Raw genomic sequence first — 18,030 nt, forward strand, 5'->3', positions numbered from 1 at the left:
GGCTAACCTACAGGGGGTGGGGTCTAGACCTTTAGGCCAGCCTGTTCCAATGGTCATCTAGGGGGCGGGCCTATGTGCCTATGACTTCATGGAGGGGTGGGGCCAACAGTGGTGGTGTTGCCGTGAAGCCCTGCCCACTTAGCACAATCTGCAGTTGATAAAAGATCAATTTTTACTGGAACAAGCACCATGATGTATGATATAAAATAAGGTATGAAAACTGCTAAATTTACCAGTTACACCTGTGTAGAGAAGTCATAATGCAAAAAGGGGGTGACAGTGTCACTTTAACGTCTGTTGTCATCTCACAATGAGACACAGGGAGATCATAACAGACGCTAAATTGAAGATAAAATCAGATTGAAAAAGATAGACCATCCTGTAGCCAAACACTTTATTGAATGGACATGCAGTGAGCCAGTTTAAGTTCACAGTCATAGACAGCATCCCTGCACTATGAAGGGGTGGGGATCCATAGAAGTTATTCAAATAGAAAGAGATCATATGGATAGACCCTTTGGACTTTCTTTGGGCCCCTGGTATGAATTTAAAATATAATTTGAATGTATATCAGTAGCCCTGCCCATACAGAATCTGTCCTATGCCTTTAATGAGTGTTATTGTTCACTGTATTAATCTCATAGTCTATGCATCACAGGGGAGCTGATGTGTATTCTAATGCTGTGTGAGCATTGAGCGGATGACAGTACTTGACGGGAACCACGCATACTGCACCTATCTGGACACTCAACTGAACATAGCTCCTTCTTTCTTGTAATTGAATGAACCCACCTAGCAAGACAGCCTTTGGATCTGCCTATAATGAGCGATGTTGCTTTCAGGACCACAGTGAACAAGTGTCCCAGGGAGGTGTTCTCTGAATTCTATCTGCAGAATGGGTTTGATTCCCCTGGCATAGGTGATTACTTACCTCTGAATGCGGACTAGTATCCTGATATCTATGTGTGTGAGGGGCAATTGTGATAAACAAAGTGCTGCGGTGAGTGACCTGCATCAGTGATAACCTTAGCAATGGAGGCGTATGCACAGCCACAGTGAATTAGCAGTCTGAGACAGGAATTTTTCTGGTAGCTATGAAGAAGAGGGAAGGAGAGCGGCCAGACCAATTGGATGCTTTGTGAAGCACAGTCATAGATGCAATGTTTACAAACAAAGTGCAGGAGATGGCGTTGTGTTTCGGAGATGATGATCCACCCTGATGAACCGGAGAGCATCAGTGGAAACATAAATCATTAAGTAAGACTGTATGATGACAAGATGTTACATGGACATTGATTATAAGATAGAATATTGTTAAATAACAGAATGGAACTTGATGTGTTGTTGACATCGCCCCCTGTTTAATGTCAATTGATGATTTTTGTTTGTACAATTGTGATTGGCTACTTTTTGTATAAAATGGTGGTTCATATTTTGCATATGCTTGAAAAAGGCTCATGATGCTATAGAAGCTAAATGTCACAATTTATATGCAAAGGGCACAATAAATCGCATTGATTGAATAAATGCTTTCTTCTACTTCGCTGTAATATGGAATTGTGTCTGGGTGAAAGCTGAATCGGCAGGAGACGTTGCAGCAGATGTCATTGTGAGCATGTGGCAGCTACTATCGCAACAGGAAATGGCGTCCTCCATTTTTTTTTTGTTTTATCTCTTTTTTTGTTTTTCAGATGCTGGCATCCTAAGGACTGTGGGATTCAGTGTAGTACATGGATGACTGGTGGACATATAATGGTCAAGTGGTGGTGTTTTTATTTCAATAAAATGTTTTATGTTTATCTGATATATATTTATATATACATATACACTATATATATATATATATATATATATATATATATATATATATATATATATTTAAATTTTTTTTTTTAACTAACAAGCTTTTTAGTGCAAATTGAGACAATGGCTGTAAAATGGGTAACACTATTTCCTGCATTATTACTTCAGTACCCAACTCCTAGGGATAGTGGAAAGGACAAAGTATCGTCAGTTCCAGATTGTCAAAAATCCATACAAGTGCAAACGTGTAAACCTGAGGTAGATTTTTTTTCTTATTTTTCTTACCTTCATTCTGAAAAATGTGATACTGGTAAGAAGATCAACAGTAGATTTGAGGTCTTGAAGTCTCTCTGGGCTGCTAGCTGGAAAATTATTCTATGAAAAAGCAAAAAAAAGAAATGAGCATGGGAGTACCTATAAAGGAAAATAATTGTAGCAACACATTTTAAAGACCAGTTTACTGTAGCTAACAATTGGATGTCTGGGCAATGGGCAAAGCATATGATTTAACTTTTGAGGCTGGGTTCACACTACGTATATTTGAGGCTGTATGTTTGAGGCTGTATAGCAACCAAAACAAGGAGTGGATTGAAAACACAGAAAGGCTATGTTCACATAATGTTGTAATTGAGTGGATGGCCGTCATTTAATGGCAAATATTTGCTGTTATTTTAAAACAACGGCTGTTATATTGAAATAATGGAAGTTATTTACCGTTATATGGCGGCCATCCACTCAATTTCAACATTGTGTGAACAGATCCTTTCTGTGTTTTCAATCCACTCCTGGTTTTGGTTGCTATGAGGACCTGACATGAGGACCAAATACAGCCTGAAATATACATAGTGTGAACCCAGCCTAAGAATGTATGGGTGATAGTAAGATGTAATATTCTTCCTTTTCTGTTTCTTATTCACCCTTTACCATAACCCATTTAGCTCTGCCACTGCCCTTTTCAACTGACATTGGTCGACACAGAATACCATGAGTATAGGCTCGTGTCACTAGTAGAAGGTGACACTAATAGCTATTAGACGTTAGACTATAGTACTTCTATGACTGAAATTATGGGCTTTTAGCTGTCTTTAAGTTTGAAATAAATACTCCTTGCTGTCCCTTAACTGAGCAAACTCCACAGAACTGTTAACAACCTACTCAACAGCATCAGAGCTTCTCTGGTACTCACCAGCCCAGTGGTCACCTTGGTTTCAGTCTACTCCTAAACAGTAATGCCCCTATTCCACGGGCCATTATAGAGGAGCAAACGAGCGTTGTCAGCGCTTGTTTGCTCCTCGTTTCCCGCTCGCTGCCGCTGCTATTTAATGCAGCAGCAGTGAGCGGGTGAGTGCGGGAGGGGCGGCGGGGAGCTGCCTGGGTGATCGCTGATCGTCCGGGCAGCCCATAGGATACAGCAGCGTCTGCTGCCGATGCTCCTATTCAACGGAGCGACGGCAGCAGATCGCTGCTATATCAGTCGCTTGTTTTTCAACATGTTGAAAAACAAGCGTCTGCAAGGATCAGGCGAGATGAAGGATGCACTCTACGACATGCACTCTTTTCCATGGGATGATTATCGTCCGTAGCGGCCGATATTGGCCGATAATCATTCTGTGGAATAGGGCCTTAACCCCCCCTAACCAGAGATAAGCACACTAAAAGAGTGTCCCCACTGGTTAAAACTAAGAGCAAAAGAGAAAAGGAGCAAGAGGGGTAAGTATACCAGGTGTAGATGAGTCTAAATCTAGTACCTCCTTTCTCTACATCTTTTCAAAGCCCTTAAAGGGGTTATCCAGGATTAGAAAAACATTTCAGCTATCTTTTACAAGATTGGGTGTAGTTTGACATCTCAGTTCCATTAAAGTGAATGGAGCTTATGGAGCTAAACTGATAATACCAAACACAACCTCAGGAAATCTATGCCAGGTGCAGACTTTATGAACAGGTTCCCCTTTATGTTTATAGCTTTTTAAATGTAAGGACATACCACCGCAACATGGAATGGCATCCTCCATTTTTTTTTAAATCTTTTTTTTTGTTTTTTCAGATGCTGGTATCCTAAGGACTTTGGGTTTCAGTAAATGTTTTCTCTGATATATATATATATATATATATATATATATATATATATATATATATATTTTTTTTTTTTTATGTATGGACATACCACTTGTAAGAACAAGACTGGATTTTCTTCTTACCCGATACATTGATAAGTCAATACGCAATGAGTTGTGCAGTTGATCAAGCAGCTTCACAAATCTTTCTTTCTGTTTAAGTAAAATAAATAATATGCTTTAAGAAGGCGATTTTCAGTAGCATTAAAACTTTCATTGCATAAATACTTAAATTAATATACTTTTTCACATTCAGTATTCCATTTATTGTATATTAACAAAGAATAAATGAGCACTACTAATGTACTGAGAAACGTCTCTAGATGATCTCCATTTTGTTTTGTTTGGAACGTTTTAATTAGAGATGAGCAAACCATACTGCTTTGCTTTTTTCACATTAACAGACCAGCCCCAGTGCGTGGATGCCAGTCCTTTTTTTGAACTGCTGCCCAATTCCCGAGCAATGGTCCAGCATGAAGCACTGGAGGCACTCCCCCTGCACAAAAGAGATAAACGATTGAAGGCCCCCATGTCTATGCTCCTCGGTGTCCTGCTTCTCTAGTCTCTGCCGACCCCTGCAGCCACCCAAATCCTGCTTCACTGACCGAGACGGGTCAGGGCCATAGTCATTGACTGAGCAGGCTCTCTTGTCACAAACAGTTTTTTGGTTTTTTAGATGTGCGACTTTTGGATCTTTTTTTTTTCTTTTTTTTTCTGCATGTGATGTGACAAAAAATTATGTAATTATGTACTTAGATTTTTTTCTTCTTTGTGCTCGCACTGCTAAGTTTTTCCAGTACTACTCAACTTTTGTTAAATTTGCAGGAACAAGGGGTGTTGTTGCCGCAACCCAATAATTGTGTCGGGAACTGCAGGGCTGTCTTAGGCCTAGTTTACATATATCCGGCTGCTCTTCCCTCCGGTGCAGGAGAAACGCACCGGAGGGAAAACCCATCTCTGAACTGAACCCATTGTTTTCAATGGGACTGTTCAGATCATGCGTTCCCACATTAGTGCCGCCGGACTGACCGCATGTCAAAACGCAGCTTGCAGTGTTCTGACGTGCGGCCAGCTCCCTCATCCGGCACCGCATCCATTAAAGTTTATGGAGCGCCGGAGGCATGCAGTGTGCAGAGGCATGCATTATGCATCCTTATTATGCTTTTGCCTCTGGCGATCCAAACAGAGATATCCCTGACCCCTGACCCCTGGCCCCCCAGCTCCTCTATAAGGGGGCAGAACCATTTAGGACAGGGGTAGGAACCCTTACCTCTCCAGCTGTTGCAAAACTACAACTCTCATCATGTCTGGGATATCCAGGCATGATGGGAGTTGTAGTTTTGCAACAGCTGGAGAGCCAAGGTTCCCTACCCCTGCTCTAGAAGATTTCCCCATGTCCTGCTGCCCACAGTAGAGGACTCCCATGTAAGTTGTACACAATATTATATCTCCTGCTCTGGTGCTGCCCCCGATATAGATGGCCCCCCTATATGACGTATTAGAAAAAAACTGATGACAACTAATGGAAAAAACGTATGGCAACTGATATTAACTGATTTTGAAAACTAACCTTAAGGCCATGTTCACCCACTATCTTTTTTTATTATTCTCAAAATAATGGTTGTTGTCAGCCTTCAATGATTTCCATTGAAGTCTATGGAAACAAGAGCTGTTAGTTCACAGAGTGCATAGAATAACGGCTCTTGCTTGCAGCAGCTGTCAAATTAGTGTTCAGGACATTTAGGGCCAGTAATCACGGTGTAATTCCGCAGCAAACTTTCCGCCGCGCTCAGTGTGCTGCTTTGAGTGAATTAGAGGGCGCGCGCTTGTCCGCTGCCACCGCTCTCTCCGCTCAAGGGACTTACATGTTAGTTCTTTGAGCGGAGAGGAAGCGGACGAGAGTGTGCTCTCCCATTTGCCCAAAGCAGCACACTGAGCGCGGTAGGATTCTGCAGCGGAGAGCTCCGTTGCAGAATTACGCCGTGATTACTCAGTGTGAACTGGCCCTTATTGTGTGGCCATTATTTAGTGAACAATAACCGTTTTTTTAAGTTATTCACACAGGTTTTTTTTTGGCTGTCCTTTCACTGTCTTTTCAACAAAATTCAATGGACCTTTAATAATATGTGTGACAATGTGGCTGATCGCGCTCCTGTGTGAGTGCAGCAACTAGAGGAATAGATTACTCTGCTAGACGGATACACTGTCTAGCTGGATAAAACAAACAGTTGTATTAGTATACACTGAGGGCGACATGTATCATCCGGCGTACGGATGATTTTCGGCGGAAAGTGCTGATTTGCGTATTTTCTTATTCGCAAATGGCCGATTTGCGAATAAAATATTCGCATATCGGCACTTTCCGCCGAGTGCGCGTGGAGGGGGCGTTACGGGGGGCGCGGACTCAGAGTCCGCGCGATTTATCATTTTTTCCGCACAAAGATACGCCGAAAACCTACTCCACCTTTCAGGTGGCGTAGGTTTTCGGCTGTGCGCACCGACGCGCACGGGATTTATGTAGAGGCAGTCCGCCTCTACATAAATCTCTGTAGCGCCGGAGATGCGGGGACATTTATAAGTCCGGCGTAAAAAACGCCGGACTTAATAAATGTCCCCCTGAGTGTCTCTCTGTGTTTGCTAGCCCTCTTCCTATGTTAAGTGATGGTATATATGCAAGTGGACTGTCAAGCAATCCAAAAACGTTTCTGTGCCCTGTTTGTATCCACTCAGTGAGGGTCGGTGTCTAAAAATAATACAGAGTAGGTGTCGCTCACCCAGCAGTGTGGTTTGTCTTAATGTTCTCCACATTAATATCACCTCCCGGATATATGGGTAGCCAAGCTTTGTCAAGAAGATCTTCTTGACAGAGAGGGGTGTATCCCTCGAAACATGTCGAAGGTTGTTTGACCATTCCAGGCTTCCATAGGAGATGTGATGTCACGTTGGAATCTGAAGGACTCTGTTCAAAGTTCTGCAGCGGGAGAGAGGAGTACGCGAACCCCCCCATATATACTATATTTTTGAGGACTCAGACAGCCAAATAGGACTCCTCCGGAAGGTGATTTTACCCAATGTGGAGAAATAAAAAGCTAAGTGTGTAAGAAATTTGAAAATTTTCATTTTCTGTGCAGAGATTTTATTGTAATCCAAAAACTTTCATAATTGTAAACCTATTACCAGAGAAATGCACCCAAATATTGATTGCCCCGTTTATGCAGTTTATAGAAATACCCCATATGTGGCCCTAATGCGTTGTTTGACGCAACCACAAGCCTCAGATATAAAGGAGGGGCCTAGTGAATTTCAACGCCTCCATTATATTTGGTCATTTTTGACTGTACCACTTCAGGTTGGCAGAGACCATTTAGAAAACTACACCCCACAAGGAATGTAACAAGGGGTGCGGTGAGCATTTGGACCCCACAGGTGCTTCACAGATTTTCAAAGCATTGTGGCGTGAAGGAAAAATTACACTTTTTACACTAAAACATTGTTCTATGCAAAAGAAGAGCCCGTGGAGCCTCATCGAAGAGTCTCAAAACACAGGACTAGCCAGATATCCCTCCGGGAAGGACTCTACTAGGCATTGCTCCCACCTAGCCAGAATCCTGCTCCACACTGATGAGGGGCAACACCCCGAAACAGCTGTAAGTGGATGGTTACCTGGCCTTGGTTTTTCCCTAGTCATTACATTGACTTATAGGGCCACTTTATAGTAAAATAGGTTAGTACAAAGTATTAGTAAGTGTACTCACTGTATACACTGACAGAAGCTCTCTGTGTACCTCATAGAGCTAAAATCAGACTCCCCTTCACCAGGCTGGGCTGCCCTGCTCTGTTTTGTTTCAGTCCACAAAATGGCTGACATGGAGGAGCATGTGACCCTGCCCTGTCCACTGTGTTCTCCATAGACATATACAGGCTCAGTGGTGGACACCAGGGGGCAAGGCATGGTCACATGATCCTCCATGTCAGCAATCTTATGGACCAAAGCACCACAGAGCGGGGCAGCCCAACCTGGAGGAGGGAAGTCTGATATTAGCTCTATGAGGTACACAGGGAGCTGCTGTCAGTATATACAGTGAGTACACTTACTAATACTGTACACTGAGCAATTTTACTATAAAGTGGCCAACCCCTTTAATATGGTAGTTTTGGTAGTTTACTTACAGGAGCCACTCTTTGGCTGGGTCCTTCCCGGAGGGATATCTGGCTAGTCCTGTGTTTTGAGACTCTTTGAGGCTCCACAAGCTCTTCTTTTGCATATTTATGTTTCCCAGGGGGCAATGGACCTAGGACTTCACTGCTTTGAGCGCTTTCACTAGCAGCCGGCGGTGTTGTCGTTTGGCTGGTCTCCCTGAGATCAGCGATCTGTTTCTCTTAGGGCTCTACTAGGCATTGCTCCCACCTAGTCAGAATCCTGCTCCACACTGATGAGGGGCAACATCCCGAAACAGCTGTATGTGGATGGTTAACTGGCCTTGGTTTATCCCTTGTCATTACATTGACTTATAGGGCTACTTAATATGGTGGTTTTGGTGGTTCACTTACGGAGCCACCCCTTGGCCGGGTCCTTCCCGGAGGGATATCTGGCTAGTCCTGTGTTTTGGGACTCTTTGATGAGGCTCCACGGGCTCTTCTTTTGCATATTTATGTTTCCCAGGGGGCAATGCACCTAGGACTTCACTGCTTTGAGAGCTTTCACTAGCAGCCGGCGGTGTTGTCGTTTGGCTGGTCTCCCTGAGATCAGCGATCTGTTTCTCTTAAAAAATTGTTCTAGCCTTCAATTTTTCATTTTTACAAGGGGATAAAAGAAAAAAAAACACAAAACGTGTAGCGCAGTTTCTCGCGAGTACGGAAATACCTCACATGTGGACATAAGGTGCAAAGCGGGCGCAGGACCAGCCTCCAAAGGGAAGGAGCGCCAATTGGCCTTTGGAAGCTGAATTTCACTGGAATGGATTTCAAGGGCACATTTACAAAGCCCTCGTGCTGTCAAAACACTGGAAACCCCTCACAAGTAACCGAATTATGGAAACTACACCCCTCAAGGAATCTAACAAGGGGTGCAGTGAGCATATGGACCCTGATGGTGACGGGCACAAATTTTTCATTTTTTCACTTTCACGGCACAAATGTGCCCATCATCAAGGGGTCCATATCCTCATTGCACCCCTTGTTAGATTCCTTGAGGGGTGTAGTTTCTAGAATGGGTTCACTTGTGGGGGTTTCCAGTGTCTTGGCAGCACAAGGGCTCTGTAAATGTGACATGGCGTTAATCATCCATTCTGGCCAAATCCAGCCTCCAAAATCTAAATGGCGCTCCTTCCCTTCGGAAGATTGCCCTGCGCCCACATGACGCTTTATGTCCACATGTGGGGTATTTACAGACTCGGGAGAAATTGCTCTACACATTTTGTGTGTTTTTTTCTCTTTTAACCCCTTGTGAAAATGAAAAATTCAAAGCTATACCATTTTCATGCCACATTGTTCCACATTTGTGCCTGTCACCAGTGGGGTCCATATGCTCACTACACCCCTTGTTACATTCCCTGAGGGGTGTAGTTTCCATAATGGGGTCACTTTTGGGGAGTTTCAACTGTCTTGGCAACACAGAGGCCTTTTAAATGTAACAAGACCCTCGAAATCCACTCCAGCCAAATCCAGCCTCCAAAAGCCAAATGGCACTCCTTCCCTTTGGAGGCCTACCCTGCAGCCCCATGGCACTTTGGGGGAGATTTATGAAAGGGTGTAAAATTTAGACTGGTGCAAACTGCCCACAGCAACCAATCACAGCTCAGCTTCCAGCTCTGGTGAAAGGAAAGAGGAGCTGTGATTGGTTGCTGGGGGAAGTTTGCACCAGTCTAAATTTTACACCTTTTGATAAATCTCCCCCTTTATGTCCACATGTGGGGTATTTCTGTATTTCTGAAATTGCTCTACACTTTTTTTTTATCTTTTAACCCCTTGTGAAAATGAAAAAATCAAGCCAAAATCAATGATTTAGTATAAAAATAAAGACAATTTTTTACACTAAATGTTGGTCTAGCCTTGATTTTTTCTATTTCCACAAGGGGTTAAAAAAGAAAATGAACACAAAACGTGTAGGGTAATTTCCCCTGAGTAGGAAAATACCCCACATATGGGCATAATGTGCCATATGGGCACAGGGCAAGCCACCAAAAGGACAGAGCGCCATTTAGAGGCTGGAATGGAGGATGGAGGCCATGTCGCAATTACAAAGCTCCTGTGCTTCCCGGACAGTAGAAACCCCCACAAGTGACCCCATTCTGGAAACTACACCCCAAGGGGTGCAGTAAGCATATGGACCCCACTGGTGACCATATCCGTCTGCACCCCTTGTTAGATTCTTATGGGGTGTAGTTTCCAGAATGGGGTCACTTGTAAAGGGTTTCTAATGTCCTGGCCGCACAGAGGCTTTGTAATTGCATCATGGCAAGCTTGTAATGGGAATGGCAGCCATACCTATTTAATTGGGGAAACGGACAATTTTTTATCAATTTGGAGGTATTATGCTAATTATTAGTTTATAAGGTTGAAAAGGACAGGAGTCCATCAAATTCAACCTGTGTTGATCCAGAGGCTGGCAAAAAACCCTCATGAGGCAGACGACAGTAGCCTCATCACAGGGAAAAAATTCCCTCCCGACTCCATAATGCCGATCAGAATAATCCCTGGATCACCCCTGAAATAGGAATAAGGGAAAGAATTTAGAAAATGTAGAACTCCAATAATCTGTGTTACGCCTTGAAGCAATCCTGTATGCAGAGGCCGGGGTGATCAGGACAGGTGTCACACTGGAAAATGGTGTCCTTCCTGATCCCCCTATTACACCACACTCTGCTCTTCTTCTGGGGTCTCTTGTTTTCCCGTGTGGGGGACGTCACCTGGAAAATGTTGTCCTGGTGCGAAAAGGGCTCCTTTATATCCAAAAGCGCTGGGTCCGCTCAATGGCTGCTAAATATTAGGGCTCTATTACTGCTTCTGATATTTTCGGATCGTGCCACAAGCTACAGTAGCTCTGGCAGCGAGGGACCAGAAAAGGGGGTGCTGGTATAAAAGGTATCCCCGTACAGGTCGTAACCTTTATCCAGCAGTGAGAAGATCAGTTCCCAAACGATCTTCCTACTAACTCCGAGGATGGGGGGGGGCATCTGGGCACTGGATTCGGGTGTCCCTTCCTTCATACACTCTAAGGGTACATGCACACTGCGGAATGGCGAAGGATAACCCTTCATGCATTCTGCAGCTGGCACCCCCCGGGGGACTGATGCAGGTGCGCATCTCCGTCCATGTCATAGACTCCATCCTATGCACGGATGGATTCTGCCCTCTGTCCAAAGAATGAACGTGTTCATTTTGTGGACGGACAACGGAATGCGCTCCTGCATCAGTCCGCCGGCGGGTTCCAGCTGCGGAATGCACAAAGCGTTATCCTACACCATTCCGCAGTGTGCACGTACCCTAAATCTGTAACTGTACCCTCACAGATATTGTAGAATTTCACGCCATACCGTCATCTTTTATTGGGACGGTACTGGCGGAAAAGACGTTTCTGGGGGGCAGCACACGCTACGCTACCCCCAAACACGTCACTGGATGATGAGGATGATGAGGATGAATAGAGGAAAAAAGGATCCCCCCATTCATCCTAACTGGCTGTTTGGGTGTGGGAGGCAATAATAGTGTATGCCTCCTCCACCGAAAACACTCTGGGGGCCATTTTTATATGGGGATTGGTATATAGGGTATGTAAATGTGTAGTGTAGAACTTTATTTCATGTGTAGTGTAAACCCTACCCCAAGAAAGGAGTTGCTGATAAATGCTGCACTTATGTGCGGTACTTATCAGCAGACAGTGGCGGTAGGATAAAGAAAAAAAAAAGGGGGAAAAAACCCATACGCCAAAAAGGAGATGTTGCTGATCAGCGGCACACTTACGTGCTATGCTGATCAGCTCTCAGCTGCGTTAGGGCGCATCAAAAGAAAAAAAAAATTTGAAAACAAAACAAAAAAACCCTCTTTTTACCCCAAAGCAACTGATCAGTGAATAATATACACTGATCATCCGCTAGGGGGCAGTAGAGTGAAGCTGCTGAAGATTACCGAAGATAGACGAAGCCCGAAGAGCCGAAGATTACCGAAGATTTCCGAATTTCCGAAGTTAGACGCCAAAGACCCGACGAGAGCCGAACACAGTTGTCACAGAGAAGAGGACACCGTGGGACCTGATCTTCGCTCTGGGCGTCGGGATCAGGTAAGTATAGTGCACCTACACTATACACACATGTTCTGCACCCCTCAGCTACATAGCTGATGGGTGCAAAACCCGGCAACACTGTTTTTTTAACTATTTGATCGCCGGCCAATCACGGCAATCGTGGGGATGACACCGGCGCCATCTTTCTGGAGCACAGAGACAGTGATCGGGGAAACCGTGGGCGTACATTTACGCCCTGTTGCCTTAAAGCCCAGGCAGCGGGTCCTTAAGGGGTTAAATAACGTACGTTATTACCAAATTTTAATTGACATCAATGGAATGACGGCCATCCAATGCACACAGTGTATTTAACAACGGACATCAAATTTATGGCAATTATTTGCGGACATCTTCTGAAAACAACAGACATTATTTTTAATTGTTTTCACCGTCCTTAGGCCAAGTTCACACAGTGTATTTTTCACTAAACAACGGCCGTTGTTGCAGGTTTGCAGCGGTTTAATGATAGAGACTGACACACTGTATACTCTAGGGTCGAGATTCCATGTTTATTTTGTGAGGCCACTATTCAGTGAACAGATATACAAAAAATACTGTTCACCCGGCAGTACTTTACATTTGCATTCTAATTAAGATGAGATTATGTTCACCCGGATGAGGCTATGTTCATTCATAGTAAGAGAGTGGCTGTTCCGTGACCCGACTGGGTTATGGAATGGCCGGTCACAGAAAAGATCATCCCGGCCAGTACTGGAAGATCTTTAGCCCGGTGGAGTTCTGATGCGGACGCATCAGAACTCCCCATCACTCCACAGTGTGCACTGACAGGGATCCCATAGAAGGCAAGGTAGCGTATATTTTCGTAATAATCACGGTCATTGTTGCACATTGATGATTTTACGAAAATATATGTTGTGTGAACATAGCCTGATAGGCTAACATCTCAGACAGCGGCTATTCTGTGACACGGCCATGTCACACAACAGTTTTGCCATGTGTGAACATGGCCTTACTCTTAAATTCAATGGACCTACAAAAAAAAACAAAAAACAAAACACACACCCAAAGGGGCCTAAAATACAATAATGTACCAAGAACCGTCATTGTAATGATGGGTGCCCAAAAAGTAAATTACTGACATCATTTGGAACTTAAAATGACGGACGTCATTTTAAAAATAAAAAATGAAAGAAAAAACGTTAAGTGAACATAGCCTAATACTTATTGCCAGAGTATCTTCACTTTTTACACATCACAGGATAAATCTGGATAGCTGTTTATGTTTCCTTGTTTTTCATGGCAAAGTATAAACATGCTGTTTAGTATGATAGATTGTAAAATTAACTTACTCCAAAGTTTGAGGCAGAAAATCGATCTGAGGCAGACACATTTGTTGATGCAGTGGTGTGAGCATAGTAAGCATTAATATTAGCAAGAAGGGTGCTCATAACAGCTGGTACTCCTGGGCACATGTATTTAGAAGAAAGGCAGGCAAAATGACTGAAAAAATAAAGGAGAAAAAAGTAATAACATAAAAAAATGATTAAAAGAAACCTCATATTCTACTTATTATAATGCCCTATATAATTTCCAGGGCATCAGTTATAAATGTATCATTATATTCAATAATACAACAGATACATTGTAAGGCCATGTTCCCACTGAGTATAACACTGGCCATTCTGTGCCCCGGCTGGGTGACAGAAGAGCACCAGTGTGTGCCCGCATCCCAATTCACTGCGGCACGCTCCAATGAGTGAACTGACATGTCTGTGCGGTTGCTATTCAATGAATAGCGGCCGCAGAAAACTGAAATGTCAGTTTTTCGTGCAGCCGGAAGGAATCCCAGCCAGAGCGTATTCTGTGTGTACACACTTCGGCCGGGATTCCATTCATTCAAATACAACGTATGTTCAGCATGGATCACGGCCATTGTAGCAAATTGCAACAACGGCTGTGATTTATGCTTAACATACGTTGTGTGAACATGGCCTAACCATGTATATAAGAGAAATCTACCATTTGTAATATATTCCCTACACCAACGTAAGAGTAAAAAAAACTAATGATTTTTACACATAGTGCAACTGTGTATTGTTATGTAAAAAAACCCATAATAAATTATTAAATGGGTGCTCGGTGAATCGTTTTTTATATATTGCTTGGGCTGCAGTAAAAATTAAGGAAAAATATAAAAAAAGTTATACTTATTATACTTACCTACTCCAGACCCCCACACTCCCATTGCTGCTTCTAGTCCCCTGTCACGCAACATGCCCGCTCAGCCAATCATTAGCCTTAATGACCTCCCGCCTTCCACAGGGATTGGCTTAGCAGGCAAGTTCTGTTTTTATGTTTTTTCACAGAATCAAGGAGAAGAGAGGGGATGGGTGTAAATATGCATAACGTTTTCATTTTTACATTAGCCAAAGCAATATATATAACATTTCTGATTCCCAGAATTTTGAAGTAATGAAGAACTAGTTTTATGATCACTTAGGTGAGGGTTTCACTTTTAACCCTCGGGTGAGAATAGGGGGTGATACAGGAGGTTCCAGGAAGCATAGTCCTTGTTAATGCAGCAACATTATGCTGGGTCCATAGTATAACATACAAAATTTATTAAATCTTCTGAACATTGCTGAGCTTAGTGCTTGGCAATGTTCAAAAGCCCCAAAATTTAAGGGGTTATCCAATGTTAGAAAAACATGGCCACTTTCTTCCAAAGACAGCAACATTACTGTCTTCCATTTGGGTGGGGTATTGCAACTTGGTTCCATTGAAGTGAATAGAGCTTAAAGCGACTCTGTACCCACAATCTGACCCCCCCCCCCAAACCGCTTGTACCTTCAGATAGCTGCTTTTAATCCAAAATCTGTTCTGGGGTCCGTTCGGCAGGGGATGCAGTTATTGTCATAAAAACAACTTTAAATCTGGCAGCGCTGTGTCTAACGGCCGGGGCTTACATTTGTATATGCATTAGGCTGGCACACCCGCTCTGTCCTTCCTCCCCACCCTCCTCATCACTAGGAATGCTCCAGGCAGATTGCTTCCTATTCCCCACCTGTGTGTATAATGAACATGGGCTGGATCGTTAATACACCTGTGAAAAATTCAAACAGCAGTAAATGTTCCTGGATCATTCCTAATGATGAGGAGGGTGGGGAGGAAGGACAGAAAGGGTGTGCCAGCCTAATGCATATACAAATGAAAGCCCCGGACATAAAACACAGCGCTGCCGGATTAAAAGTTGTTTTTATGACAATAACTGCATCACCTGCAGAACGGACCTCAGGACAGATCTTGGATTAAAAGCAGCTATCTGAAGGTACAATTGGTTTAGGGGGGACAGATTGTGGGTACAGAGTCGCTTTAATTATAAACCACAGCTGAACTGGAGACAAAAGTTGTGTTGTCTGTGGCCATGTTTTTCTAACACTGGATAATCCCTTTAAGAAATGTAACACTGGCTATCAACCGAGTTATTATCCATTCATTCTCTGGTCATTTCACTTCCATTTAATAGATCAGTGGGGGTCCCCCACAGATAAGCATGTTATGTTCTTTCCTGTGGAAAGGAGTAAAATGCTGAGATGGCAATACCTATTTATATTTGTTTTACAATTTTGTTAATACCAAATTTATGTAGTTTGTGCCACAATACATTTGCAAAGTCTTCATACTCTTTCAATTATGGTCTGATCTTGGGTCCAGCGTGACCATGTCTTAAATATCATAGATTTGTTTAGTTTTAGCAATGTATAGGAAGGAAAAGGAGGATTTGCTGGGTTTTGACCTTATGAGATCATCAAAGGAGTTTGTCTGAAGCTCTTTAGACAGGTTTGCTGCCCTAGATGTGCAAAAGGCATGTAACTGATATAACCTATTGGGGGGAGTATGCTAAATCTGACAGTTATTTCAGATTTCATAAGCCACCTATGGCTTTCCCGGTCCATGAGGTCCCTCACTTTCAGTGCTTAACTAGTATGGGAAGGGTTTGTAAGGAGTAGAGCGAGCAGCGAGCGAGCGAGAAACTGACCATTTTGATCGGGTGACAGCGGCACATAAACATAAGTGATAAAGCTTACCATTTGCATAATTCCTCAGTGATCTTTTTAATGATTGGGATATAATTTAGAGAGAGTATAGGGTGTCATTTGTCTTGCCAATCCTAATGCTTAAATATGTTATGTGGGTAGAGACCATGGGAAAGATTTATCAAAGGGTGTAAAATTTAGACTGGTGCAAACTCCCCACAGCAACCAATCACAGCTCAACTTCCAGCTCTAGTGAAAAGAAAGAGGAGCTGTGATTGGTTGCTGTGGCCAGTTTGCACCAGTCTAAATTTTACACCCTATGATAAATCTCCCCCTATGTGTATCTGGTATTGTTAGGTGACTGGGGAGGTAGCCAAGGGAAGAATCTCACTTTTTGAGATGTTTATTTTGTACCCTGAAAAGCTAACATTGCAAAAAATCAATGATCTTTGAAATGCAATGTTCCGGGTTGTTTAGGAATAGCAGTACACAAAACGCTGGTCTGTTGGTCTTTCTTGCTGCACTTTAATTTATTGTGTATTTTATCTTGGGTAATATTTGATTCAATAAACTATATTCAATTCAATAAACTATATTATATTTTGTATATTTGTCTAGCATTTCTGCTGGGGAGGAGGGCAAGACTCACACACAGATTTTTGTGTCTTCAGCAAAAAGCAGCAGCTGAGAAATTGGGGAAGAAGACAGAATAAATAATAATAAGTCTGGAATCAAAAGTCTCACCATGGGCAGCAACATATCAAAAGTTATGTGGAATACCCCTTTAATGATCTTGTGATCCTGTATGTGGAATACCCCTTTAATGATCCTGTTCATTAATAACGACCCTGGTTTTGCAACAACAGAAGTTTTTCCGCTTATTTTTTTGCTAATTTTAATTAATGTAAATATTCCAGTCAGTTTCTCCAGGAAGTTCCATAATTTTATCAGCCTTAAATAATCTTTCTCATGGGTATAAAGAGATGCAATGATTTTTATTTTCTTTTGAGAATAATAAGCCATAGAAGACTGTACCTTTTTTTTTTTACACAGTAGATATGGAAAAATCACCCCACTGCTCCCTACTTGAGCAGTTCTTTGAGCAAATAAGAACACAAAAGAACTTAAGAGTGACTCTAGAAAGCTTTATACTTCACAGAAGTCACGTTTTTCATTATTCCTTGCACATTCATCACAAGGCTTTCTCATTTTAGGTTTTTACCTCTGATTCTGTGTACAAAAATGACAGCAGGAGGGCAACACACAGATCTTTCTGTAGACTATGTTTAATCTATTTTTGTAGATTTTGCTCTACCATTTAATGACCACCCACTGCCTAGTATTTGTGACTGTATGAATAGTCATGCAACCACGGGAGTAAAGTGACAGATGGAGCCAAAGAAAGATCGATTGTTCTTGATCATTTGCTCTGAAACTGTGCATGTGTAATCTGATTTATTGTAGCATCAAAAAATATGAATAGAGTAGAAAAAAGAATACACACATATCCATATCTGTCTGATTTGCTGGCCACATTCATCTTGTCAGCTTCTTTTAAGTGACTTTTGACTTAGGTCAACTTTACCAACTATAATGTAGAGTGTAAGAGAGAAAGCTATGTGCAGATAGATAAAGGATGGGAGAGACGGTGAGAAAGGAAAAGAAACATGCTAATTTTGTTGTTTTGTACACAGGGCACAACACCTATCCTATCTGTGACTGCTGGATGAAGTAGCCCATAGCTGTCGCCCTTAATCCTTGCCTTTTTATGGAAACGTTCCAGTTTTAAATGGATACAATGTGACAACAATACCAGAATGATGGTGCTGCACTC

The 18,030-nt window shown here is 42.7% G+C and overlaps 1 protein-coding gene across 2 annotated transcripts in view; it reads right to left on the reverse strand.

The window, feature by feature from the left end:
- The window catches only part of LOC138785988 (protein unc-13 homolog A), a 215,782-nt gene that overhangs the window by 86,666 nt on the left and 111,086 nt on the right, over positions 1–18,030 (reverse strand). For both annotated transcript variants that reach the window (XM_069962556.1, XM_069962555.1), the window contains 3 exons: positions 13,509–13,659; positions 4,002–4,070; positions 2,089–2,178 (listed from right to left, as the gene is read on the reverse strand). In XM_069962556.1, coding sequence (XP_069818657.1) covers positions 2,089–2,178; positions 4,002–4,070; positions 13,509–13,659 — 310 coding nt within the window. The remainder of the gene's footprint in view (positions 1–2,088; positions 2,179–4,001; positions 4,071–13,508; positions 13,660–18,030) is intronic.

This window comes from Dendropsophus ebraccatus, chromosome 3, assembly GCF_027789765.1.
Source record: "Dendropsophus ebraccatus isolate aDenEbr1 chromosome 3, aDenEbr1.pat, whole genome shotgun sequence".
NCBI classification, from domain to species: Eukaryota; Metazoa; Chordata; class Amphibia; order Anura; family Hylidae; genus Dendropsophus; species Dendropsophus ebraccatus.